At 56.0% G+C, this 25,138-nt stretch overlaps 1 protein-coding gene across 1 annotated transcript; it reads left to right on the top strand.

Moving 5' to 3' along the window:
* The first annotated feature begins 7,490 nt into the window (after positions 1–7,490).
* Positions 7,491–25,138, top strand: PDE4C (phosphodiesterase 4C). Its single transcript, XM_032412444.1, has 15 exons — positions 7,491–7,729; positions 16,316–16,507; positions 17,029–17,065; positions 17,156–17,229; positions 17,489–17,541; positions 17,896–18,008; positions 18,089–18,182; positions 18,730–18,893; positions 19,093–19,191; positions 19,589–19,753; positions 19,840–19,939; positions 20,574–20,728; positions 22,254–22,376; positions 22,634–22,816; positions 23,333–25,138. Exons 1-15 carry the CDS (start codon positions 7,491–7,493, stop codon positions 23,717–23,719), a joined length of 2,178 nt encoding a protein of 725 aa, XP_032268335.1. The 3' UTR covers positions 23,720–25,138.

Raw genomic sequence — 25,138 nt, 5'->3', positions numbered from 1 at the left:
AGCGCTGCAGCCACTGCTTTAAGGAAGGGGGGGGCACCAGTGGAGGACGAGGGAGCTGCAGGGACTCTTTGGGGTCTGGATGCAAGGTTTTGACTGCCCGAGGAGAGGAGGCCTGGGTGCCCTCAGTCCAGGGAGGGCATGAGGTCACACCTTTGGGGCAGGGCCAATGACCTCATTCTGGGAAACTGAGGTAGTAAGCAGAGAACCCAGCAGGAGCTGACTTTGAATGAATCCCAGGCTGCTCACCAATGCCTGAGTGACTGATAGCGTCTCTGGGACCCTGTTCGCTTGTACAAGGAAAAAAGGGCTAACATTGTGTGGTCTGAGGGAGGGCAGGATGGGCTGGTCCCCTGCAGCTGGCGAGGTCCCACACGCCTTCACTCGTTTATTCACACCCCAGCTGTCTATGGGCAGAGAATAAGGATGAGGGTAGTCCTGGTTTACGGATGAGGAAACTGAGGCACAGAGAAGCTAGCCCTCCCTCAAAGTGAGTGGCCAACTGAGGTTTGAACCTGGCCATTCCTGATGAGCAGGGAGCCCGATGCGGGGCTCGATCCCAGGACCCTGGGATCATGACCCGAGCCGAAGGCAGACGCTTAACCGACTGAGCCACCCAGGTGCCCCCCTGTTCCTCCCTTTTAACATGGTGTGTTGGGAGGCCCTGGTCAGGCAGCCCCAATGAACCCCGGCAGCCAGCTCCCTCTCTGAGCCGCACCTTCTTCCTCTGTGAAATGGGGACCCCTTAGAGCTCCCCCCAAACACTCAATTTACAGCATCAGTCATTCTACTTGCACATGGAATGCCCACTGCGTTTGGGGCCCAGCTTTGGGCTTGGGGGACATGGAGGCTCATAGGCTGGGGAGACAGATGTTCAACTAAGGAAAAGGATAAAATGTGGGGATGGGGGAGTGGGAATGCGACTGCCCAGGCTGGGCAGGAAGGGCTTCTCTGAAGAGGTGACATTTAAGCTGAAGAGTAGATGAAAACAAGCAGCCAGTGGGGGGGGGGGGGGGGGGGAAGCAGGGGGAAGGGCTTTCTCTGCAGAGGGCACAGCTCTTGTAAAGGCCCGGAGGCAGGTATAGGTGGGGCTGGAGCAGCTTGAGCTCAGGGAGATGGGGGACGGTGAGAGGCAGCTGTGGGTGGGGACTGGGACAGATTTAGGGTTTGTCTTAGAGGCAGGACTTGGGGTCACAGCCAGGGCTAGCACATATCGAGATCTTGGGGACAGGCAAGATGGGCAAATCAAAAGGCAGCTTCTCAGCCTCCCTCCAAGCCCTTCCCCCTCACCCCCTCCTGCCCCCCCCACCTCCCCGGGCTTTCTGTCCCCACTCTACCCTCTTAACAGGGAAAGCAATTAGTCTGGAGTGGCAGATTGATTAATGCTGCATCTGAGAGGCTGGGAGGACCCTCCCCTCTCCTGCCTGCAGCCCTGGTCCAGAGTGGGGAGGGTCGGTCAAGTGCTCCCCACAGGGCCTGTCTTGTCTGTTTCACCCTAAAACCAGCCTGACCCCCCACGAGCCCAGACCCAAACATCCAGCTGCCTCCCCTAAATTTTTTTTTTAAGATTTTATTTATTTATTTGAGAGAATGAGAGAGAATGAGCAGGGGGGAGGGTCAGAGGGAGAGGGAGAAGCAAGCTCCCCACCAAGCAGGGAGCCCCATGTGGCACTCAATCCCAAGACCCTGGGATCATGACCTGAACCAAAGGCAGACACTTAGCCGACTGAGCCACCCAGGCGCCCCTGAGCCCTAAGTATCTTGGTACTTTCCCCTGACAAATCTTCCCCATCCAGGTGGCCCCACCTCTCCAGGTAACTAGGCAGCTACTAGTTATCTGGTAAATGACTAGTCACCCATCATAACCATGACTTATCCTTGAATCCCCTTGAACATCCATGGCCATGGCCCATCTCTCAGTCTCCAAAACATACCCCAAATCCACCCATGGGCCCCACCATGGTCCATGACCTACCCAGATGCTGCCCCAGCCTTTACCCTGCCCCCTACAGCCCCTTTGCCCTGAGATAGACACAGGAGGCTTCTTAAAATTATAAAACAAATCACTTCCCTCAAAAGCTCTCAGTCAATTCCCATAATTAACTCCCAACTCCTCTCCCCACCCCTGAGGCCCTGCATCAACCCCCCACCCACTCATCCCCACACCCCACTCCAGCCCCTCTGCTGTTCCTCAAACCCACCAGCTCAGTCCCATGTCAGGGCCTTGGCCCATGCCGTTCCCTCTGCCTGGTATGCTCTTTTTCTAGTCCCAGGTCAAAGTTACCTCTTCAGAAAGGCCCCTAACTCTGCCTGGACAACATTATCAATGGCCCTCCCATCACTCTCCAGGCTCCTATGTAGTTTAATTTTCTTTCTAGCACTGTGTGCTGGAACTATCTTTTTGTATTTGTGGAATAAATAAATGAGTGAGTATGAATGTGGGCAAGTGGTTTCCCCATCTGGAACTCACATTCCACAAGAAGACAGTGGGCAGGTGATAGCTCAGTGGGCCTCCTGTTCTGGGAGGGGCCCACTGTATCCAAGACACCCCACCCTCTGCTTTCCTGCACATCCTCCCAGCTGCCAGGAACCCTCCCAGGGGAGGCCTAGCGTTGAACACTTAGATTTCTACATTAGAACTCAGCTACTCCTGGAAGAGGGTCATGCTCATATGAGGTTGGGGGTGGGAGGACTGGTTAAGTATCCTGGGTCCTAGAAGGATCAGATCCGTGCAAAGACCTAAGTGGGGTTGGCGGGAGATGAGCAGCCCCCAGCGGTGTGACTCTCAGCCGGTCATTTCCTCTTCTTCTGTGAAGAAATGCCTTGTAGACATATGCCCTGTGGAGGCTCAACTGATGCGTGTTCCTCATACCTTCTTCGCTTAACCCCCTTGCCCTAGCTCTGGCCCTAATTAGCCATATTTTCTCGGACCTCGGTTTTCCCATCTGAATGTTTGGTCTGATTGCTGAGATAGATTAATTTGTGAGGCTCAGCGGCAGAGCAAGAGAAGGCGGGGCTGCCCCTCTGAGGTCCACCTCTCCCACATCCCATTTGCTCCTTTGACCCCCCCAGCACACACCCCCCCCCCCCCCCCGCAGTGCCAGGAATGCCAAGTCCTGGGGTCAGCACCATTGACAGCTCTCAGCCTGTGACTAGAATACGTGGGTCTGTCCTTTCATTATTAACTACCCCAAGTAATTGGTACCATTTTCATCCCATTTCACAGATAGGAAAACGGAGGCAGGCTTTTCCTACACCACATGGCATGGGGTAAACCCAATTCTGTTGGGATGGAAAGGTCACGTTGCAATTCATCCTGATTCTGTTTGATTTTCAAATGTCTCAAATGTTTACTCAGGGCATGATTGCCAACACCATCTTATTTAATTTCTCCTGTTCAGTTCTTCCTTCAAGAAATGAGGCACTGAAGCTCAGAATTCAGGATTTATTTACCAACAGCAAACCTGGACAATTTCTTAACCTCTGAGCCTCAGTTTCCTTGTTTATAAAATGAAGATAATGATGAGTGTCTTTTTGGCTCAGTCGGTAGAGCATGTGACTCTTGATCTTGAGGTTGTGAGTTCCAGCCCCATGTTGGGTGTAGAGATTACTTTTTAAAATAAAATCTTTTAAGAAAAAAAAATTTTTTTGTAGTGTTCCATGATTCATTGTTTGCGTATAACACCCAGTGCTCCATTCAATACGTGCCCTCTTGGGGCGCCTGGGTGGCTCAGTTGTTAAGTGTCTGCCTTCAGCTCAGGTCATGATCCCAGGGTCCTGGGATCGAGCCCCGCATCGGGCTCCCTGCTCGGCGGGAAGCCTGCTTCTCCCTCTCCCACTCCCCCTGCTTGTGTTCCCTCTCTTGCTATGTCTCTGTCAAATAAATAAATAAAATCGTAAAAAAAAATACGTGCCCTCTTTAATACCCATCACCAGGCTAACCCACCCCCCACCCCCTCCCCTCTAGAACCCTCAGTTTGTTTCTCAGAGTCCATAGTCTCTGTGAGTGTGCAAGAAAGGTTAGCTATTGGTACTGTTATTATTCGCTTGTTTACTTACTGCATATTTTATTTTTATATTTTAATAAAAATATAATATGATACAATACCATTAGAGGGCATATTACTGTAATAAATAGCAATATATATCATATAATGTTATAAATAATGAATATACAATGTACTAATTGATTAATAAATACTTCTGCAATAACTACTGTGGACCAGGCACTATTCATATCCTGCAAGTTTGAGATCCACATCCCCATTTCATAGATGAGGAAGCTGGGCTCAGAGAGGTAAATTCATTCAGGGAGGAAGTAGGACTCAGGGGTGCCTGGGTGGCTCAGTTGGTTGAGCATCTGCCTTTGGCTCAGGTCATGATCTCAAGGGTCCTGGGATTGAGACCCACAAGCCCCAAATCATTCTCTCTGCTCAGCAGAGAGTCTGCTTCTCCTTTTCCCTCTGCCCTGCTGCCACTCACGCTCTCTCTCTCTCAAACAAATAAATAAAATCTAAAAGAAAGAAAGAAAGAGGGTGCCTGGGTGGCTCAGTTGGTTAAGCGACTGCTTTCGGCTCAGATCATGATCCCGGAGTCCCAGGATCGAGTCCCGCATCAGGCTCCCTGCTCAGCGGGGAGCCTGCTTCTCCCTCTCCCTCTGCTGCTCCCCCTGCCTGTGCTCTCTCTTACTCTCTCTCTCTCTGACAAATAAATAAAAAAAAAAAGGAAGGAAGGAAGGAAGAAAGGACTCAGATACAGCTCTCTGGTCCAGACCAGGAATCTGGGTGAGGGCATCTTGGAGCCTCCTCGTGGTCCCCCGGGTCCCAGAGAGGCTCTCTACCTGGGATCTTGCTTATGTCTCACCACTATCTCTCCCCAGCGGGTCCGGGAGTCGGTGGATTCTGGCTTGGTCCCCATGAGCCCACTTGGCAGTGGTGTCGTTCGGAGAAGATTTTCAGGGACTCCACTGCTGCCACCGCTGTCAAGCCGCCTTGGAACCCCTGGAGAGGTTGAGCCCAGTGCCTGTGTGGTGTTCACCATCGAGGCTCGAGGGACGGAGCAAAGCCACAATCCAGACCCAGGAAGGTGAGGAGGAAGATGGGGATCAAGGGGGCCAGTCTCAGGAGAGAGAGAGAGTGCCTCATCTAGCTGAACATTTCTCTAACTTGTTCAGAAAACATTTATTAAGCACCTACTGTGTGCTGGGCCCTGTACTGGAAACACAGCCATGGGCAAGCAGATGCCCACAGGATGATGATAGAGAGAGACTCATATCAGGTGCAGAGATCAGGGTGCCATGGGAACCCAGAGGAGGCTTCTGGCCCAGCATTGGGGAGTATGAGGTGAGGAAAGGACTACTTGGAAGAGGTAGTATCTAAGGTTAGCATGAAAGATGAAGATAAGTCAGCCACAGAAGCGCAGGGAAGCATATGCCAATTAGAAGGAACAGATTGTACAAAGCCTTGGACTCAAGAAGATCAGGTGTATGAGGAACTGAACACAGATCAGTGTGACTGGAGGGGAGCCTGTGGATGTGGGCAGGGGCTGGACCACACAAGGCCTCATGGGGTGCAATGGGAGGCCATGGGTACGTTTTCAAGAGAGTGAGTTGATCAGATTGGCATTAAAAAAATTCTCTGTGACTACTGTGAGTAGAATTGTCAAGGCTTGGGCAGTTCTGGGCAGGAGATGGTGGTACATGGACCAAGGAGGAGCCATGGGCTGGAGAGAAGTAGGCAGATTTAGAAGTTATTTATGAGGTAGACACAGCAGGCATTGGTGGGCACCAACAGGGGATAAAAGAGAGCAGGGTCTGGTGTGGACAGCTCCTGGTCTTTGGCCCTTCAACTGTGACATCCCTTTTCATCCTTCCAACAATGCCAAGATGTGGGGACATCATCATTATCCCTATTTTTCAGAATAGAAAACAGGCTTAGAAGGGGGGGGAGTGACAGCCAGCCAGTGGCAGAATCCATGTTCCCCACCAGGGGACCAAGTTGTCTCCCACTGTCATCTTTGGAGGGCAGGGGGCTAAGAGGAAGGGCAGTGACTGAGCCATGAAAGTAAAGGACAGAGAAGAGTCATTTGTTTTCCATCACCCAGCAAGACATGGCAGTACTGGGGCTTGAGCTCAGTCTGTCTGACCCAAACATTTCCCATTTCTCCAACCTGGGGACACAACTAGGGTAGAGGGTAGATAGTCTCTATGAGAAATAGCCTTGAAATAGCCTTCTGAGATCGTGGCTCTTCCTGCCCCCAAACATACTGCACCAAGTGGCCCCAAATGCCTTCCTGCCCCAGCCCAGAGCCCACACCTACCCACCTAGCCCTGCTCCTGTGCATGTCTACTTCTGTTAACCATAATAGAAAATGTTCTCACTCTCCCTTTGGCACTTACCAGGAAATTACCCCTGAGATTAGGATGCTTGGTGGGCAGGGCCTTGAGTTTCTAGAACTGGGGAAGGGAGGGGCAGGCCTGGGATTTGAGGCCAGGAATCGTGGCTTGAGGTGGGGCCCAAGGCATAGCGGGACGAATGAGATCCCACCATTTCCTCTGAGGGTCTGGGCGTTGGTGTGGCTATAAAAGGGTGCCCCTCTCTACCCACCCCCACTGTTGGCAGCCCCGACTAGACGCAGCTTCTGTGTGCCCACCCTAGGGATGGGAGGGCCCTGTTACAGCCCTCCCCATTTCTCTGCCCTTCCCGGATCCCTGCCCTGTGTGAGTGGGGGTTTTAGGGCTCCAGAGAGACCCCATCTTGGGCTGAACCGCTAAGCCTACTTTCCTCAGTTTGGCAGAGAAACACCATCCGTGCCTATCTCTGAAGACCAGAGCTCTTGACTCTGCTTCCAGACTCCTTGCTACGGTCACTGGGGAGGGTTGAGGACCCGCCGCTGTTCAGCTTTCAGCACTTCCTGGGCAGATGACGCTCTGGTGTGGAGGTGCTCCTGAACCCCTGTCTCTCTGCGCTTCCTGCAGCTAGCTTCTCGCGCCTCATCCACCCGGAGCCCCTGAATCTACTACCTTCTTCCCTTTCGGCACCAGGAGAAGGGACAGAGCTTTAGCGCTGGGGGTCTTCAGAGCCTCTGTCTCCCTGCTCTCCATTCGGCAGCAACAGGGAGGACAATTTCTGTCTTCTCCACTCCAAGCTCCTGTCTTGACCCTCCTTCATTCAGCACTAGAGGGGACAGCAAACCATTCTCTGCTCTGGGGGTGTCCCCAGCCCCTGTTTCCAACCCCCACCCCAAGTTCTTCTTCCCTTGCTCCCCTTCAGCACCATCCGGGCACGGACAGCTCCTCGGTGTGAGCCCCACCTTGAGCCCCTGTTTGTTTCTACCTTCTCCCGCCTCAGCACCTCCGGCGCGGACAGCTCCTCGCTGTCGCCTCCACCCCCGGCCCTGGCCCGACCCCGGCGCAGACACTCCTGGTTCCCAGGGACGGCTCCCGCGCCCTGTTCTCTTTGCTCCCTGCTCTCCCCCCTCCCTTCTTCTGGCGCATGGAGACCCCAGGGGTCCAAGAAGGGGCGGAGGCATCCAGCGAGCTGAGTGGCGCTCGCAGCCGCCAAGGCATAACCAGACCCCCGAAGCACTTGTGGCGTCAGCCCCGGCGCCCCATCCGCATCCAGCAGCGCTTCTACTCGGACCCGGACAAGTCCGCGGGCCGCAGTGAGCGGGACCGGAGCCCGTGGCCGGGGCTCGAGGAGTCGCGGCGCTCCTGGCCCACTTCCTACAGGCGGTAGGTGGGCGGGGGCAGGGCACTCCCGAGGCGTGGGGGAGGGGCGCGCGGGGCCTGGCGGGAGTGGGGGAGGGTCCTTGCTTCTCCTGGGGCGGGGGTCTCTGCTGCTTGGCTTGAAGCTGGTTCTCTGGAGGAAAAAAGCTGTTTTTATGTGGGGTGGAGCTGGAGGGTGGTGGTGTCATGATTGCTTATGGGTCTGTGATTGGGTGTTCTAAGGTGCTATCGCCTCTGAGTGTGTGTGTGAGTCTGAGCAGCTGCGACCCGTGTGTGCTCCGTCCTGTCGTGTGAGTGTCCACAGCCAGCTGTGTCTCTGGGTGACTGGATGTGTTTGGGTGTGTGTACACCAGCTGTGTACGTGCCTCTGTGTTTCCCCTTGTGGTGCCCATGGGTGTGTGACTGGGCGTGACTTCACTCTGATCCAGTTGGGTGTCCGAGGGTCCTCCAGATCTTGGAATGTCCTAGGATGTTTGTGGGGTTTGTGGCCACCATGAGTATCTGAGGGCACCTTGGGGAGGATGCATGAGAGGACCAGGGCGGGGGCCGTCCACAGCACTGGGGAAGGAGCCTTCTCTGTGGTCTGTCTGGCCCCTTGTCACCTGGGGAGGAGTGGAAGCCTCTTGGGCAGCCTGAGCACAGGATGTTTTTTCCACATCAGAAGGGATGGAATGGAGAAGGGGGGAGTGAAGGGGGAGGGCTGCTCCTCCTTTTTCATATAAACCAAGGGGGGCAGGCAGGGGAATAAGAGACAGAAAAGAAACACAGAGAGGGGAAACAGGGACCTTAGAGGAACCAGAGTTGGGAGTCTCAGGGCTGGAAGGCTGAGGAACTGGAGGAGTGAGGAGCAGGATCTAGGAGCCCCAGGCCCTCCTTGGATAGGAGGGGGAGCCACCTGACTCTAGGCCAGATCCAGAGTCTGGGGTTTGAGGTTAGGCTGGGTGACGTCAAGTGGGTTCCTTTCCTCTCTGGATCTTGGTTTTCATTTCCTCCTACCTTGGTCCATGCACATCCTGGGGCCACTGACTTCTTACTTAATCAACAACCCTGGCCTAACACTCCCAGCCTGGTCCCCTAGCAGCTCTGGGATACATCTGGGACAGATGGGCCCCATGGCTCAGAGGGTTTGGAGCTGTTCCCAGGTGACCCAGCAGGCCCCTTGGCCCCACCAGCCCCCCCATCCCTCAGCTCCTCCTGCCCCCACTCCCAGTGACTCATGATTTTCCATCTTCAAGAAAGAACAAACAGGTTTGAGCCTGTCTTAGGGGGGAGACCCTAAGTGGCTCTGGAAGGCAGGAGATTGTGTTCCTGTGAGTGTTCACAGGGGTGCGTGTGCATATATATGCTGGTGTGTGGGAAGGGGCTCAGCCCTTGGGGAAGCTGAGTTTAAGGACAACCTACTGTGTGGTCCTGAAAAAGTGACAGTGCTTCTCTGAACCTCAGTGCTGACAGCGGGATGCAAACATGAATCCGTATTTTCTACATTTTGTCTTGAACTTTCTGTGTGGGAGCCTGGTTCCCAGATCTGGCTGTCCTCCCCACTGCCCCAGGCAGATCATATGGTCTGGGAGGATCCTAGCATCTTGTTCAGCAAGCACTTATTAAGCACCTACTGTGTGCCAGGCCCTGTACTGAAGACACAGCAATGGGCAAGCAGGTGCTGACAGGCTCATGGTGGAGACACTTACACCAGGTGGAGATAGCACAGGGTGATCTGTGCTGTGATGGGGAGAGCTCAGGGTGCCAGGGGAGCCCAGAGGAGGTTTCTGATCCAGCACTGGGTGAGTAGGAGGTGAGAAAAGATGGCTTGAAAGGGGTGGCATCTAAGCTTAAACTGAAGGATGAAGAAAATTTAGCCAGGAGGACTGAAGGGAAAGATATGCCAAGCAGAATGAACAGAATGTGCAAAGCCTTAGACTCAAGAGGATCAGGTATATGAAGAGCTCAACACAGATCACTGTGGCTGAAGGGAGGGAGGAGGAGACTTTCTATTTGCTTACAAGCATTTATTGAGCGTCTACTGCGTGCCAGACACTGAGGGCGCAGCTGTGAGCAAACGCAGGTCCTGCCTTTGAGGGCCTGGTGGGCAAGGCAGATCCAGATCAAGTAATCATGACAAGGAAATGTAAAATTGTACCCATGAGGAAAGGGTGCTCTGAGAATATTTACCCAGCTGGTCAGGGAGGGCTTCCTGGAGGGGTCATGCTCCAGCTATGATCTGAAACATGAAGAGTCAGCAGGAGAACATTTGAGCAAGGGCATGGGGTGGGACCTTGAACCTGACTGGTTCAAGGAAAACTAAGGAAGGAGATGAGGCTGGGGCAGAGTGAGCCAAGAGGAGGGGGGTGCGGAGGCTCAGACCTCAAAAGGGTCAGGCCACACAAGGCCCTCAGAGAGGTATGGATTGAGATGGAAGGGCAATAGGGAGCCATTGGAAGCGTCTGGAGCAGAGGAGGGTGAGATCTGACCCATGTGAACATTTATATACACTTGACTCAGCCCCTGCTCTCCTCTCTTTGTCTAGATTCTCCATGGGGGTGGGGGAGGGGGCACCTGGGTGGCTCAGTCAGTTAAGCGTCTGCCTTCAGCTCAGGTCATGATCCCAGGATCCTAGGATCCAGTCCTGTGTCGGGCTTACTGCTTAGCAGAGAGTCTGCTTCTCCCTCTCCCTCTCTGTCTACCCCTCCCCTCCGCTCATGTGCTCTCTCTCTCTCTCTCAAATAAATAAATAAAATCTTAAAAAAAATAGATTCTCAGGGACTTGGACAAATCATCTCTCCTCTCCAGACCTCAGTTTACTTGTCTGTAAAATGGGCATAACAGCACCCACCTCCTGTCTCACTGGGGCCACCTGGTGGCAGAGGAGAAAAGTGTCTGCCAAAGGAAGGACTGCTTCAATGGGGGAATTCCAGTTGATGATATGCTAAGGGCACTAGAATGCTGGGCCCTTCCTCATCAGGCAGGACACAGGGACAAAGTCAGGATGGGGGTCCTCCTGTCCACCCCTCCTTCAGCCTCAGCCCCTTACCCGGCTGGGTTTGGAGCCTCCCAGAGTCAAGCAGACCAGGCTTCAAATGCTGAGTCTTGGCTCTGTGGCTCATTTTCTCCATCCCAAAAGCTATTAATAGAGCATTACTGTTAAAACTGTTAATAAAATATTTAAAGTTGAATCTATTAATGTTTCAAGCCATTAAACTATTAAAACTCTTGATAGGGGCGCCTGGGTGGCTCAGTTGGTTAAGCGACTGCCTTCGGCTCAGGTCATGATCCTGGAGTCCCGGGATGGAGTCCCACATCGGGCTCCCTGCTCAGCAAGGAGTCTGCTTCTCCCTCTGACCCTCCTTTCTCTCATGCTCTCTGTCTCTCATTCTCTCTCTCCCAAATAAATAAAATCTTAAAAAAAAAAAAAAACAACTCTTGATAAAACATGAATGTCAGAGTAGCCTCTGGGACTTCAGTGAGGATAGAGTCAGTTAAGCATTAATTGGGAGAGGGCACATGCTAGGGAGCCCTCCAGCCTAGGCTTGATTGACCGTGGCCCTGCCTCTCAGGGCTATGTGACCTCGAGCAAGTGAACACCACCTCCCTGTGCCTCAGTTTCCCCATCCACAAAATGAGTGTGATAGTACCCACTTTGTAGAGTTGCTCTGAAAATCAAATGACTTTCACACGTGCCGCCCTTGGCTCAGCTCCAGGCAAGTAGGAAGCAGTTGGTATTGATGCATTTCGTCTTAGCTTTCCATTTCATGTCTGTGACTTCTGGGGAGAGACTGAATCTCTCCGTGCCTGTTTCTCCTTGGGGACATGGGACCCTTACAAGCCCCTCCCATGGGGCCGAGGTGGTATCGAGGCTCCTCTGACCCTGTCCCCAGTGCCTCCACCAGGCTGATCCTGGCAGCCTCTATCCCCTGGGGACTGGCTATAATTAGGTCCAACCACAGCAACTACAGATGGTATTTTTGACTTTGGGACAGTGAGTCTGGTTCCCACCAGGTGTCCGGTTGCAGGGCCACAGGGGCAGGAGGGGGTTCCCAGCCAGGTCCTTGAGACTCTCTGCACTGCTGGGCCCCAGCGTGCCCCTTCTCTGAGCCTCCGTTTTCTCACCTGTACAATGGGGACAATGGGATGGTTGGGAGTCAGGAGAGAGTCAGAGTCTCCTCCCTGTGGCACCTCAGGTTCCCCCACTGAAGCTCTAATCACCCCATTGTATATCACATTCCCCTCGGAGTGTCAGAAATGTGGGTGCCATTTGCCTAGGGACCCCAAAATGCGTGAAGTCCCCTGGGACAAAGCCCAGGCAGGGGAGGGAATGTCATCCCCCAGCAGGGACACAGTTGGACTTAGAGCTTCTGTGAGGCCTCAGCTGAGAGGCCCAGCCTCCCTGGGCCTCAGCTGCCTCTGCTTAAGACATGGGCATTCAAGGTCCTGCCACCAAGTGTGACACCCTGAGACTTGGTTTCCTTTTCTGTGGAACGGGGCAGGGCCACCCCAACGCCAGCATTCAGAGGATAGAGCACGTGGTACAGATCCCTGAAAGCCCCCAGAATCTCCCATTCCAGGCCCCCTGGGGTCCTTCCTGGGGCAGGGGAGAGGCAGCTGATGCTTCACAGACGGAAGATCTGGCGGGAGTGGAGTGCGGATGTTTGTCCAGTAGAGACAGCAAGAGAGGGGAAAGGATCCAGAGACGGGGCCTGGGGAATGTCAGAGCGGGTGGGGGTCATGTGGGGACTTGTGGAGGGAGACTGGGAGAAGGGGAGCTGGGTTCGAACCCGCTGCCCTGCAGCAAAGCCACGTGCCTGTTACTACCTCTCTCCAAGCCTCAGTTTCCCCACCTGGTAAAGGGTTAAGGGTTTGTAGTTTTGGGGCAGCCCTTGGTGGCTTCAGGCCTCATATTCTCCATATGGAAAATGGGCAGAGGGGTATTGGAAACACTGCACGGGATCTGAGCAGCCCCTTGGCAAACTCCGTGCCTCGGTGACCCTCTCACAATGGAGGACACTTCCCTTTCTGACTTCCGCATTTCACTCTTCAGCCAAGTTGTCAACCCAACAAGCTGCCCTAATTGTGGCCGTGTTGACAAAGGGAAGTGGCTAAGATCCGGGTTCTGGGACGCACGGGGGCCACCCCCAAAGGGAGGGAGCAGAGAGTTGCGGCCAGCTCAGTGCCTCAGTTTCCCCATTTGTCCCGGTAGGGGCATCATGGAGAGGTCCAGCGGCGAGGCGGAGCCGGTGCGCCCTCTGCCCCCTCCCCGCCGGGCCCCGCCCCCGCGGCTGTCCAGAAAAGGTCCCGCGCAGCCTGCGCTGGGTTCAGCCTCCACGCGATCTTGGCGATGCAGGGACCCCCCGCGCCCGCCCCGGCCCCCGGGTCCAGCTCCCCTCGGGGCTCCCCGCGCGGCTCCCCCGGGCTCTTCAGGAAACTCCTGGTGAACCAGAGCATCCGCCTGCAGCGGCGCTTCACTGTGGCCCATCCGCTGTGGTGAGGCGAGACGGAGGGCCTGGCGGGGGTCACCAGAACAGCTAGGCTGGAGGTGGGAAGGGCAAAGTCAGGGACAGCTGGAGCCGGGTCGGGAATCAGGGTAGGGACGCTCTGCCCCTCCCTCTCTTTCTCGGTATCTCTCTCCTCCTGCCCTATCTCCCTCTCTCGTACTTGGAGACTCTGTCTTTCTCTATCTCTATCTGTCTCTCCCTCCACCCGCTGCCTGTACAAAGGCCCGAGGGACCAGCGTCTGTCCCTTTCCAGCTGTGTGGCCCAGAGCAGGACGGGCTGAGGCTCACGTCTCCTCCTGACCCTAGCCTGCTGAACGCCCTGCGAGGGAGGGGAGGAGGAATGACTCCTCCCCTCGTTCTCGCTCCCCAATCAGTCCCGGAGCCAGCACCGAGATGGCCCGGGGGCCAAACACCAAGCCTTCGGTGTCTACAGGGGAAGACCTGATTTGACGGGGGGCCTTCGAAGCAGGGTGTTCGCAGTGTAAGAGGGCGAGTTGCGTGTCCCACGCAGAAAGCGGACCTGCGCTGACTGAGCGCCGGTTCCTCGCAGCCGCACTCGGTTGCGTCCTAGGAAGACTCCATCCACCGTTCTGGGTTCTAATCCCGACCCCTTCAGGAAGCTGTGACCTCGTGGGGCGCGGGGGCGAGGCTGGGGTCGGAGGTGGGGCTTGTGGGCGCCGACTGTGTCTGGCACCTTGCTCTGGATTCGTGCCACATTAGCACTCACTTGATAATTTGGCACCTGCTGGCTCAGGGACTGAAGGTCCCTTCACCAAGGTCACACGGCCAGTGACAGCTGGCAGGGTGGAGGCAGTCGTGACCGTGGTCCTTGATGGCGCCCTTTCAGTCCGGGAGGGGTGGGGTGTCCCAGGTCCCGGAGAGCGCCACCAGCGCACCAGACGCCTGAGAAGAGGGGTCCCTGCGGAGGGTTCCGGAGAGAGTTCAGGGGCGTCGAGGGAGAGCCCTCGGTCCCAGAAGGTGAGGCTGGAGGAGGGTGGGTCCCTCTGAGGCCCCCTTGCCTCAGTTTACCTATCCAACCGATGGACAGACGCACGGTTCCCACAGTCCAGGCGACCTCGCCCCGAGCCGCCCGCGTCATGGAACCACGGTCTGACCCCACCGCTCCCGGCTAAGTTTAGAGCAGAAAGAAAAACAGCTTTTCTCGCGGCGCGAAAATCCCCGCCCAGCCCTTAACCCTCCGCACCCATTACTTGGATTCTAATCCAGCACCCTGTTGCCTCTCCTGGCCTCAGTTTCCCTATTGATCCATGGGTTTGCTCTTCCAGAAACTTTGGGGAGAGGCAAGGGAGGGGTCGGGGGTAGCCACTCCCAAGGCTCCCCTTCCGAGGGCAGGTTTGGGTATCCGCTGCCGCTGGCCCTCCTGAGTGTCTCTTTGCTAGCCTCCGAGCCCCCGGCCTGGGCAGGATAGGGTTAAGAGGCACCCGCCCCTCAGGGTGACGTCACGAAGCGGGAGCTCGGAAGCCCCAGCTGTCTGGGGATTCTCTTGGAAGCGCCGAATTCGGAAAGGCCGAGAGCCGCCGGACATAGCCGACTACGTCCGAACACACCCGAGTGAGGCCGGACTAGGCCGAAAATGCGCGACTCGGGCCGAGGGCCACCCGGGCTTGTTCGTAAACCTAGCGCAGCCGGATTTAGGCGAATATGCCCGTATGCCTCCGAACCTGCCTGAGCGGGATCGGACGTAGCCGAATCTTACCGAATTCGCGCGACTCATGTCCCGGGGTCCAGATTGGTTCCAGTGGGAAGGGCTCTGGGGTACAGATGTGGAGAGGGGGGAATGAGGGGCACAGGATCCCTGGGTAGGGGTGCGACTGTGGGGCAGGTGGACAAACTGGAGGCTACTTCTGCCCAACCCACCGAGGCCCTATCTGGTCCAGAATCTATCTGGAGCAGGCCCAAACATTGTGTGATCAGGCCCAAATCGGGTCAAACGTGGCTGTACGTGACGGAGCCGGACCGAATCCAGCCGAACTGGACAGAATCCCGTCGAATCCCCCACCCCCACTGCGGTCTGAGCCTAATCCCCGGCTCAGAGTCTTCTGGCAGGTGCTGATCCCGCCGGGTGGACTGGGATGGGGTCACTTGGCAGGGGACCAGGTGGACACTGGCCCTTGGCCAGGAGCCCTGTGTCTTGGGAGGTCCCCGGTGTCTTCCTGGCTTCGCCTCTCCTGCCTATCCCCTTCTCCCTTCTCAAAAGCCCATGACCCCCACACAGGCAGCCCCTCTCTCTCCTACTAACTCCTCTCCTGAACTTCTATTTCCCCCCAGCCCCTCCCACTTTTTCTCTGATCTGTAATCCCAAAGGATAGGGGTGTAGTCCCCCTTACCCAGTCCGGGTGTGGCCTGACAGAGACACAGGGCTGAGAGCTGGGAGGGGGTGTTGGGGATTATTGCAACAAGGGGCACTGGGGAGAGGATGGTGCTGCGGAGGAGTGGGGAAACTTAGGACGAGGCCAAGTGAGTGGGGGCATGGTCCACAAAGTTGGGGCAGGGCCATATGGAATGAGCCTGGGGCCTGGGAGCTGGGGGTGAGGACAGGTGATCGGAACGAGGACAAAGCTGGCTGGGGGAGCCTTGGAGCATGTCAGATCCAAGCTGGACCCAGGCTCCCTCTAGAAAGGAAAGCCCAGGAAATTGTTTGCTGTCCCGATTAATTTATCATGCTACATAGACTTCAGTTTACTGCTTAGTACAGGTACACAGCGGCAGTCCGCTCGTGCTCTGTGGTTACTCCCTAAAAGCGCCGTCGGGGAAGGAGTATACCATGCCCATATTAGAGACCAGGTGGTTGATGTCCAGAGAAAGGCCGAAACCTACCCATGGTCACACAACCACATGGGGACAGATCTGAAACTCATGTCCCGGGGTCCAGATTGGTCCCAGTGGGAAGGGCTCTGGGGTACAGATGTGGAGACAGAAGAATGAGGAGCACAGGTCCCCTGGGTAGGGGTGCGACTGTGGGGCAGGTGGACAAACTGGAGGCTACTTCTGTCCAACCCATCGAAGCCCCAGGGAGGATGTGGGCCACAGCCAGGCATCCGCATGCCGGGACCCAAGGCTCTGACCAAGCCTAATCTGCCTTCAGCTTTGACCTGGAAAATGGATTCTCATGCGGGAGAAGCACCCTGGACCCTCAGGCTGGGCCTGGCCTTGGTCGGGTCAGCCAGGCCCCTGCTCAGCACAGCCAGAGGCGAGAGTCCTTCCTGTACCGCTCCGACAGTGACTACGAACTCTCCCCCAAGGCCATGTCCCGGAACTCCTCTGTGGCTAGCGATCTGTGAGTCCAAGGCTGGTGGGATGACACCTCCCTGTTCTTCCCTCCTTTCTTAATTCCTCCATTCAGCACACCTCCAAGTGGTCATTTGAACTGGGCTTTGAGGTTTAATTAGGTGTTTCCCAGACAGCTCACTTACGCGGTTGAGCATGCGGAGAATGATACCCGGTAATTCTCTGTGCTTGAACTGAGGCTGGTTTGGGTGGCAATCCGGAGACATTAACTCCAATTAGCAGCAACAGAACAAACACCTCGATTTGAGATTCCTGGTAGCCATAATGAAAAAAGAAATACAATAATTTCCACCCTGCCTCTATTAAGATCTCTGCCGCCCCTGGTTCCCTATTTGTGAGATGGGGAAGAGACAGGTGAGGGGAGCTCGGGGAGCAAAAGGACACCCAAAGGAGGAATCACGAGGGGAGGACGCGCTCAGGTGAGGACATAGTATGGATAAAAGCTGCAAGATGGGAACCAGCGTGAGGTCTTCTCCTGGCCGCCCTTCCTGATGTCCCATCTCCCCGCAGACACGGAGAAGACATGATTGTGACGCCCTTTGCCCAGGTGGGTGCCCACCCATTGCCCCTCCTCCCGTGAGCCAAGCAGGCAGATCCGACCCCTGCTTTCCAACGCTGATCACGCCCCTTCCGACAGGTCCTAGCCAGTCTGAGGACAGTTCGGAGCAACGTCGCAGCCCTTGCCCACCTGCAAGGCCGCGGGGCAGCCAAGTACGCAGAGGGCGGGGCGGGGGCGGGGCCTGGCGGAGCGAGGTGGGGCCGACAAGCGCAGGCATCGGGGCGGGGCCTGGGGGAGAGACGGGCTGGGCTGGCGGAGGGGGCGGGACCAGGCCTGGAGGGGCGGGGCCTGAAGACAAGGTGGGCCAGGCTGAGGCAGGGCCCGACCCGAAAGAATGCGGCCCGCACCTCGCCGGGAAGGGGTGGGGTATGCTGGGTGGGAGCGGAGTGACGGAGGCCATCTCTACCGCAGGCAGGCATCAGTCGAGAACCCCCTGATTGGCAGTCAGCTCCCTCCACCTACAGGTAACGTGCCTGCTCTTCCTCCCTCCTCCCACTGCTGGACAGCTGTGAACTTCCTCTCCATGGTGACCTACTTCGCCCATGAGTCCTTAGGCTTTGCTAATTGTAATCCCCAAAACACCCTTGGGGATGGAGTCTTCCACGCCCATATTACAGATGGAGAGGCCGAGGCCCAGGGAGGGCAGAGACCTGCTCATGGTCACACAGCTACTTGGGAACAGATCTATCACTCAGATCCTGGGGTCCTTAATGACCTTATTGGGAAGGGCTCCAGGGTCCAGATGCAGAGATAGAGGCATGAGGGGCGCAGGGTCCTCCAGGGGGGTTGAGGCAGCCCCTGACCAGCTTGGCCCCCAGAGGACACTGGGCAGAAGCTGGCTTTGGAGACACTGGACGAGCTGGACTGGTGTCTGGATCAGCTGGAGACACTGCAGACACGGCACTCAGTGGGGGAAATGGCCTCCAACAAGGTGAGGAGGACCAGATAGCCGAGATCATTTGCCTCTGCCCACAGTGCCCCCATCATCACTGCCCTCACCTTCCCCTGCAGTTCAAGCGGATGCTGAACCGGGAGTTAACTCACCTGTCCGAAACCAGCCGCTCTGGGAACCAGGTGTCCGAGTACATCTCCCAAACATTCCTGGGTGAGCTGTGGTGGGTCACTGCTTGGGCAACATCATAGAGGTAGAAAGAAGGAAGAAAAAGAAAGTCTTGTATTACAGACCTCGATCTGGGGAAGACAGAGCCAGACATGGACACCTCCAACCCCAGGGGTCAGAGATGGACCACAGGGAAGAACAGAGGAAACTTTCAGGAGGAGGAGGACATTAAAGCTAGAGTTCTGAAGCATGTGTAGAAGTTTTCCAAGGGGGACATGGAGTGAACATGGAGACAGCTAGATCTCCAGCTTGGGAGATGGAAAGGACATTTGGCTGTTTGGGGAAAAATACTGAACCCCAGGTACCCAAGGGCAATGTCAAACAGAAGGGGTCCCTGAGATCAGCCATGAACAGAGGAGAAGGGTAGTAGCTACAGGCCAGATAGGGACTTTACTCCAAGCTTACTTTGATCCAGGTAAAAAGGAAATAGGTTGGTCCTGAGGCTTGGCAAGATCCAGGACCTGAGGCTAGGCAGGATGACCCCAGCGGTTCTGAATCAGTTTCCCTGAGCCCCACCCTGCTCCGTCTACAGACCAGCAGACTGAGATGGAGTTGCCCAGGGTGACCCCCATGGAGACCCCAAGGCCCATGTCCCAGATCAGCAGCCTGCGTGGGGTCCCCCACAGTGCCAGCCTCTCTGCAGCCACCGTCCCACGCTTTGGGGTCCAGACTGACCAGGAGGGGCAGCTGGCCAAGGTGGGTCCCCAACTGGAATCCTGAGACTTGAGTTTGAGTCGTGGCTCTGCTTGGATGCCCTATCTTGGGCCTCAGTTTGCCCGCTTGTATACTGGGTAGGTGGGGCTCAGTGTAGGACCTGGGGCCTGGTGGGGGGTGTCGAGGGTCCAGGGCCTGAGGAAGGTGAGCTGGAGTTAAGCTCCAGTTCTGCACATTCTAGGAACTGGAAGACACCAACAAGTGGGGGCTTGATGTGTTCAAGGTGGCGGAACTAAGTGGGAACCGGCCCCTCACAACCGTCATATTCAGCATCCTTCAGGTACCTACCTGCCCTCACAGGGCGACTGGAGTTTCTTTCCTTCACATCTTCCTACCCCAAGACCTCCAGGGACACTCATTTTCAAATCCTCCGTGATACCCCTGAATGGCATAATTTAAGCTACATATTGAAGGATGGATTTTTCATGTTGAAAAATTCATTGTCAACAAGCCTCAGCCCTGAGCCTGGCCCTGAAGAGACCCAGTCTTGGAGGGAACAACTGGACAAAGATAACCCCAGCCTTGTGAGGTCAGGGATAGACCAGACGGGAAGGACAGGGACCAAGGGAATTCAGAGGGAGAGATGGGAGGGCATCCTGGAAGAGGGGTCATTTGAGGCATGGATAGGAGTTCAGAAGGAGGGAAGGCGTAGTGACTGGAGGCCTGTGATGGACCAGGAACGGGACCTGCTCAAGACATTTCAGATCCCAGCGGACACACTTGTCACCTACCTTCTGACGCTGGAGAGTCACTATCATGCCGATGTGGCCTACCACAACAGCCTACACGCCGCTGATGTGGCTCAGTCCACGCATGTGCTGCTGGCCACACCTGCCCTCGAGGTACTACCCTAAGGCTAGAGGCAGCCAGGGTGGGTGCAGGGGGCAGAGAGCCCACCCCTTACCTCCCGTGCCTCGCGCCTGCTCAGGCCGTTTTCACAGACCTGGAAATCCTGGCTGCCATCTTTGCAAGCGCCATCCATGATGTGGACCATCCTGGGGTCTCCAACCAGTTTCTCATTAACACCAGTGAGTTGGGGGCGGGGCCCTGCCTCCACCTGTCAGTCATGTGATCATCTCGGGCCCACCCACTCCTATTCTGAGCCTAGTTTCCCTGTTTGTGAAAGGGCGGAGACCATCCCTCCCTTAGGTGCTCAGAGCGCTTCCAGGTACACAGTAGGTGCTCAATAAATGAGAAAATAACAACTGTGGCAGAACTGCCCTGGGCCACAAAGATTTTAAAGCTCAGAGTCCTTTGATGTTTCTGAAGAACTCAGTCAAATAATTATTGGGTGCCTTCTGTATACATCCTTGGAGAGCTGGGGACAGGAGTGGAGCCTTCTTACTCAACGATCCCAGAGTCTAATAAGATGACAACTCAGTTGTTCAGTCAAGCAGCACTCAGTATGCACTGTCTCCTGCCATGCTAAGGCCTCAAGGAGTCCCCAGTTTCGAGGAGGCAGAGCTGAACACAGATGCCCCCAGCCCTGCAGTCAGGGCAGAGCTAGGGGGAAAGACAGAATTCTAGAAGGCTTCATGGAGTAGAAGGCATTAGAGGTGGGGCCTCCACGGATGAGTAGGAGTTTGCCGAGGGCTTGCGAAACCTGCTTTTGGGTGGAGTGGGCAGGTGCACAGGTCTTGAGGCTCTCTGCCTCCCCCGCAGACTCAGAGCTTGCACTTATGTACAATGATGCCTCTGTGCTGGAGAACCACCACCTGGCCGTGGGCTTCAAGCTGCTGCAGGCAGAGAACTGCGACATCTTCCAGAACCTCAGTGCCAAGCAGAGGCTGAGTCTGCGCAGGATGGTCATCGACATGGTGAGGCCACAGCTAAGAATGGGACGGGGTGATCTTGGCCTGGCTGAGGGTTCATTTGGACCTGGCCATGTCTCTACTCTGAACCTGAGCTTCCTCCTCTGTAAAATGGGGTAATGACCATCCAAGCCCTGGGCGAGGGTCACCAGAATTAAGTCCTGGCTGCACTTCACACACTGTTTCTGGGGTTTCAGGTACAATTTTTTTGAAACCTAAGTCTGCCCATTTGATATTTTTCAGATCGGAACACAACATTAAGTTTTGGGGTCTTGTGCCTCAATTCATTAATTTTATTATTATTATTATTTTAATTAAGCAGGCTCCACGCCCAATATGGGGCTTGAACTCATGACCCTGAGATCAAGAGTCACATGCTCTACCAGCTGAGCCAGCCAGGCGCCCCTCATTCATTAATGTAACAAGCATTTATTGGACACCTATTGTGTGCTTACCCTGTGCCAATGACCGGTAGAGTTCTGGCCTTTATAAGACTCCTGGTCTGTGAGGGAGATGGACCCATAGGCAGAGCCATAATGAGAGACCTGAAGACAGAGCCGGGCTGGGGGGGATACTCAAGGTGGAGGAGGGCTTCCCCAGGAGGGAACACTGAAGTCAGTGGGGCCTGCAGGGTGTGGAGGGCCATGAGGTGGGGGAGGAGTGTTCCCAGCAGAGGGAACAGCATGTGCGGATAGCTCAGAGGAAACCAAGGCTCTGAGTGAAGAGCAATTAAAAGTTTGGTGAGGTGGAGTTGGGGCCTTGGGCAATAGGTACCCCCAGTGGGTGCATCACTGAGGCAGATGGGAAGTTTGGGGAGAATTTTTGAGATTTTTATCTGATTCTCAGAGAAGCCCATGGGCTACATGTGGATCACTCCTGGGCTGGCTCTGCATGGGTCCAGTTAAGTTGATTTTTTTTTCCAGCTGACTTTTAAACAGCTGTGCTCAGAGCTGAACTTCCTTCCAAATGGCTGAAAACAGCCCTTTTGGCCATGTGGTGGCCACAGGGGAATGGTTGGGGAGCACCAAGGCAGGTCCTTCCTGACTTTAGATCCACCTGCGGCTCCCATAGCCCTCTGGATAAATCCCCCACTCCTCCCTGAGACCCACTGCAATCCTCACCCTCCATTACTACTGCACTCACTTGCTCAAGCCTCAACTGCTTCCTCTATGTTCCTCCGCTCATCCAGCCCCAGGGCCTTTGCACAGGCCGTACCCTCTACTGGGCCTCACCACTGCCATCAGGCACAGCTCACCTCAGTCCCCAGTTTACTCTCCCTCCCCCTTGCCCTGGTCCCATATGTGGGATGCGCCCCAAGAACCCAACAACCTTGGAGAAGGGACCATTGACTCAGTTCCCCTTGTGAACTGGGTTTGCAGTGAATCTTGTTACAGCCCCCCATTTCACAGATGAAGAAACTGAGGTTCAGGGGACTTAGGATCAGAGTGGGTGTGGTGTCTGGAAGGTGGGGAGTGAGGGATGGAACAGGTGCGGTCCTCATACTTGTCATCCTCTCTTGTCTGCCCCCCAGGTCCTGGCCACAGACATGTCCAAACACATGAACCTTCTGGCTGACCTCAAGACGATGGTGGAGACCAAGAAGGTGACAAGCCTTGGAGTCCTGCTGTTGGACAACTACTCTGACCGCATCCAGGTGTGTGGCCGGGAGGGCCCCGGGGACCCCCCCGTGTCCATGGCTCTCGTTTCACTTTATTTCTGAAGCACCGACTGTGCATCAAACTTGAAGAAACAGAGGGACCTAGAATCCCACGCCTATGCCTTAGCCATTCTTTTCCCGGCTTCAGTTTCCTCCCCTGTAAGATGGGTGTGTTCACGGCACCAGCCTCTGGGGGATGCTACCAGGCCTGAAGGTGGCCCGGCCAGAGCCCTCCTGAGCCGTGGTCTCCCCAGGTCTTGCAGAACCTGGTGCACTGTGCGGACCTCAGCAACCCCACCAAGCCACTGGAGCTCTACCGCCGGTGGACGGACCGCATCATGGCCGAGTTCTTCCAGCAGGGCGACCGGGAGCGGGAGTCAGGCCTGGATATCAGCCCCATGTGCGATAAGCACACTGCCTCAGTGGAGAAGTCCCAGGTCTGAGGGGCCCCGGGCTGAGCCACCGGCAGACATGGGAGATAGGGGAGGGAGATGGCGGGTGAGCCGACCCCAGGAGTCCTGGCTTGACCACAGCTGACCAGGGAAGGGGGGTGGCCTCAGGGTGAGGTCTGCACTGGGCTGGGTGGCGTCAGGCCGGGGACGCATTCTCTCTGGGCTGCAGGGAGAGGGATCTGCCCTGGTGGAGTTGGGAAATGTGTCTGTTTTGGGTGATGTGGGGGTCCCTGAAGGGGAACACATCCATCCAGCCCTGAGGGGTCAGGGCTGGGATAGAAGGAAAGATTTAGTGGTTGGGGGGTGTCCAGAAGGGGCCGGGGAGAGTCCCTAGAGGAGGGGTTGTTTGAAGAATGTTTTGAAGGATGAGTAGGAGTCGGGAAATGGCATTCCAGACAGAGGGAACAAGCTGGGCAAAGGCCTGGAGGCTGGACTAGGTCTAGATTCCATGGGGACTCACACTGCACAGCTCCGCCGCCCCCCGCCCATATCAACCCGCAGGTGGGTTTCATTGACTACATTGTGCACCCGCTGTGGGAGACGTGGGCTGATCTGGTGCACCCAGACGCACAGGACCTGCTGGACACGCTAGAGGACAACCGTGAGTGGTACCAGAGCAAGATCCCCCGCAGTCCTGTGGATCGCACCAGCCCCGAGCAGGGGGGCCCTGACCGATTCCACTTTGAGCTGACTCTGGAGGAGGCGGAAGAAGAGGAGGAGGAGGAAGGAGCTTTGGACACGGAGGTCTCGGAGTCACCTGACACTGAGCTTCTGGCCCCTGAAGCCAGCCCTGACCCTGGGGCCCTACTCCTGGACAACCAGAGGACTGGGGGCGAGCCCTGCGTGGACCACGAGGCCAATGTGGTGGCTGAGCCCTTTGGTACCTAATGGCTCCTGGCAGATGGATGGACCTTCCAGAAAGAGGTCCCAGGTGGCCCTTGCCTTGCCTCCCCCCCTCCACCCCCCTCCCCATTGAGGGAGACAACCAGGCTTCTAGTTATAGGCAGACCTTGGGGCCAAATTGGAGGCACTTGGCTGGGGTCCAGTCTGACCGCGGGCTTTGCCGAGAGAGCTCTCTGAGGGGCTGGGCTGGGAGCAACCTCTTCCAGCGCCCTTGGGATCTCCCTCCTGGGCTTCCACCCCTGGTGTGGAAAGAGGGCGTCCGCCAGGCCCCTTGTCCACCTTCTGCAGTGGTCATTCTGGAGGCACATCCATCATTTTATCTTTCCACTCTTGATCACGTATTTATTGGGCACCTACTGTATGCCAGGCTTGCGCCTGCTGTGTGCTTCTAGGGTAGCCCCGCACAAGGGGGTGGCGAATCAGTCCCAGGAGACCTACCCCCCTCAGGCGCCTCCCCTTCATCTGCCAGGCAGCTCCATGCAAGAGAATGGAAACTTGAATGGGAGAATTTTTAGCACCAAAGCTTTGTCCAGACCCGAGTCTGGCTCAGGAGCTCCGGTGGGGAGCAGTAAGGGGCAGGAAAGACGGGGTTCTGTGTCGGGAACCGTCTCTGAAGACTGACTGAGCTTGTGGCTGCCTGTGCACCGGTTCCGGCTTTAAGTCACTGTAGTTTCTGTCTTGGGGTCTCTGGGTTCTGTTCTCCCTAGCCCCAGGACTCCCTGCTGGGTCTTCCCCCCACTTTCTCCCTCTTATAGAACAGCAACAAAGCACAGCATTCTTCCCCCTCCCCCGATGGCAGGTGTCTGTTCTGAGGCTGCCTCCAGACTCCCCATAGGGGGAAGGATGCCTCTGAGGCTTTCTTCCAAGTCATAGCTCCTTCTGGGCCTCAGTTTCTCCTCTATGGCCTGATCTTAGTACTTGGGTAAATTGTGGTTGGAGGGTGGTGTCTGTGACCTTTCCAAAATATCTTAGAAATGTGGGGGCATTGAACGTGTCTCTGGGGTTAAATAAACCCTATTACCCCAAATTAATGCCATGCCCACCTCAGGGATGGGGAAACGGAGTTGCAAATGGGTCGTGGTGCCTGCTCGAGGCTCTGCAGCTGGGAGCAGGACGTTAGGCAGCGGCGCCCCCTGGCGGACGGAGGCACGGAGGGGAGGCGGGGTGAACCCCGGGATTCTCCTTGCCTTTCCCGCTGTTTCTCAGGCTCCTGGCCTGGTCGGGCTGGCGCTGAAGGGGCCTGCCTTGCCCGAAGCAAAAGAGGCGTCTCTGCTTAAGTATCACGTTCTGTTCCCGCCTCCAGAAGCCTCAGTATCTCCCCCACCCGCCCCTCCTTCTGTGCCTGGAGAATTATAACAAGACCCAAGTCGTCGAGAAGCACCCCCCACCCCCCACCCCGCTTCA

The sequence above is a fragment of the Phoca vitulina genome, unplaced genomic scaffold (genome assembly GCF_004348235.1).
Source record: "Phoca vitulina isolate PV1807 unplaced genomic scaffold, GSC_HSeal_1.0 scaffold13, whole genome shotgun sequence".
Taxonomy (NCBI): Eukaryota; Metazoa; Chordata; class Mammalia; order Carnivora; family Phocidae; genus Phoca; species Phoca vitulina.
Note: the sequence above shows the minus strand (reverse complement) of the source record. Positions and strands in the feature narration are given on the sequence as shown.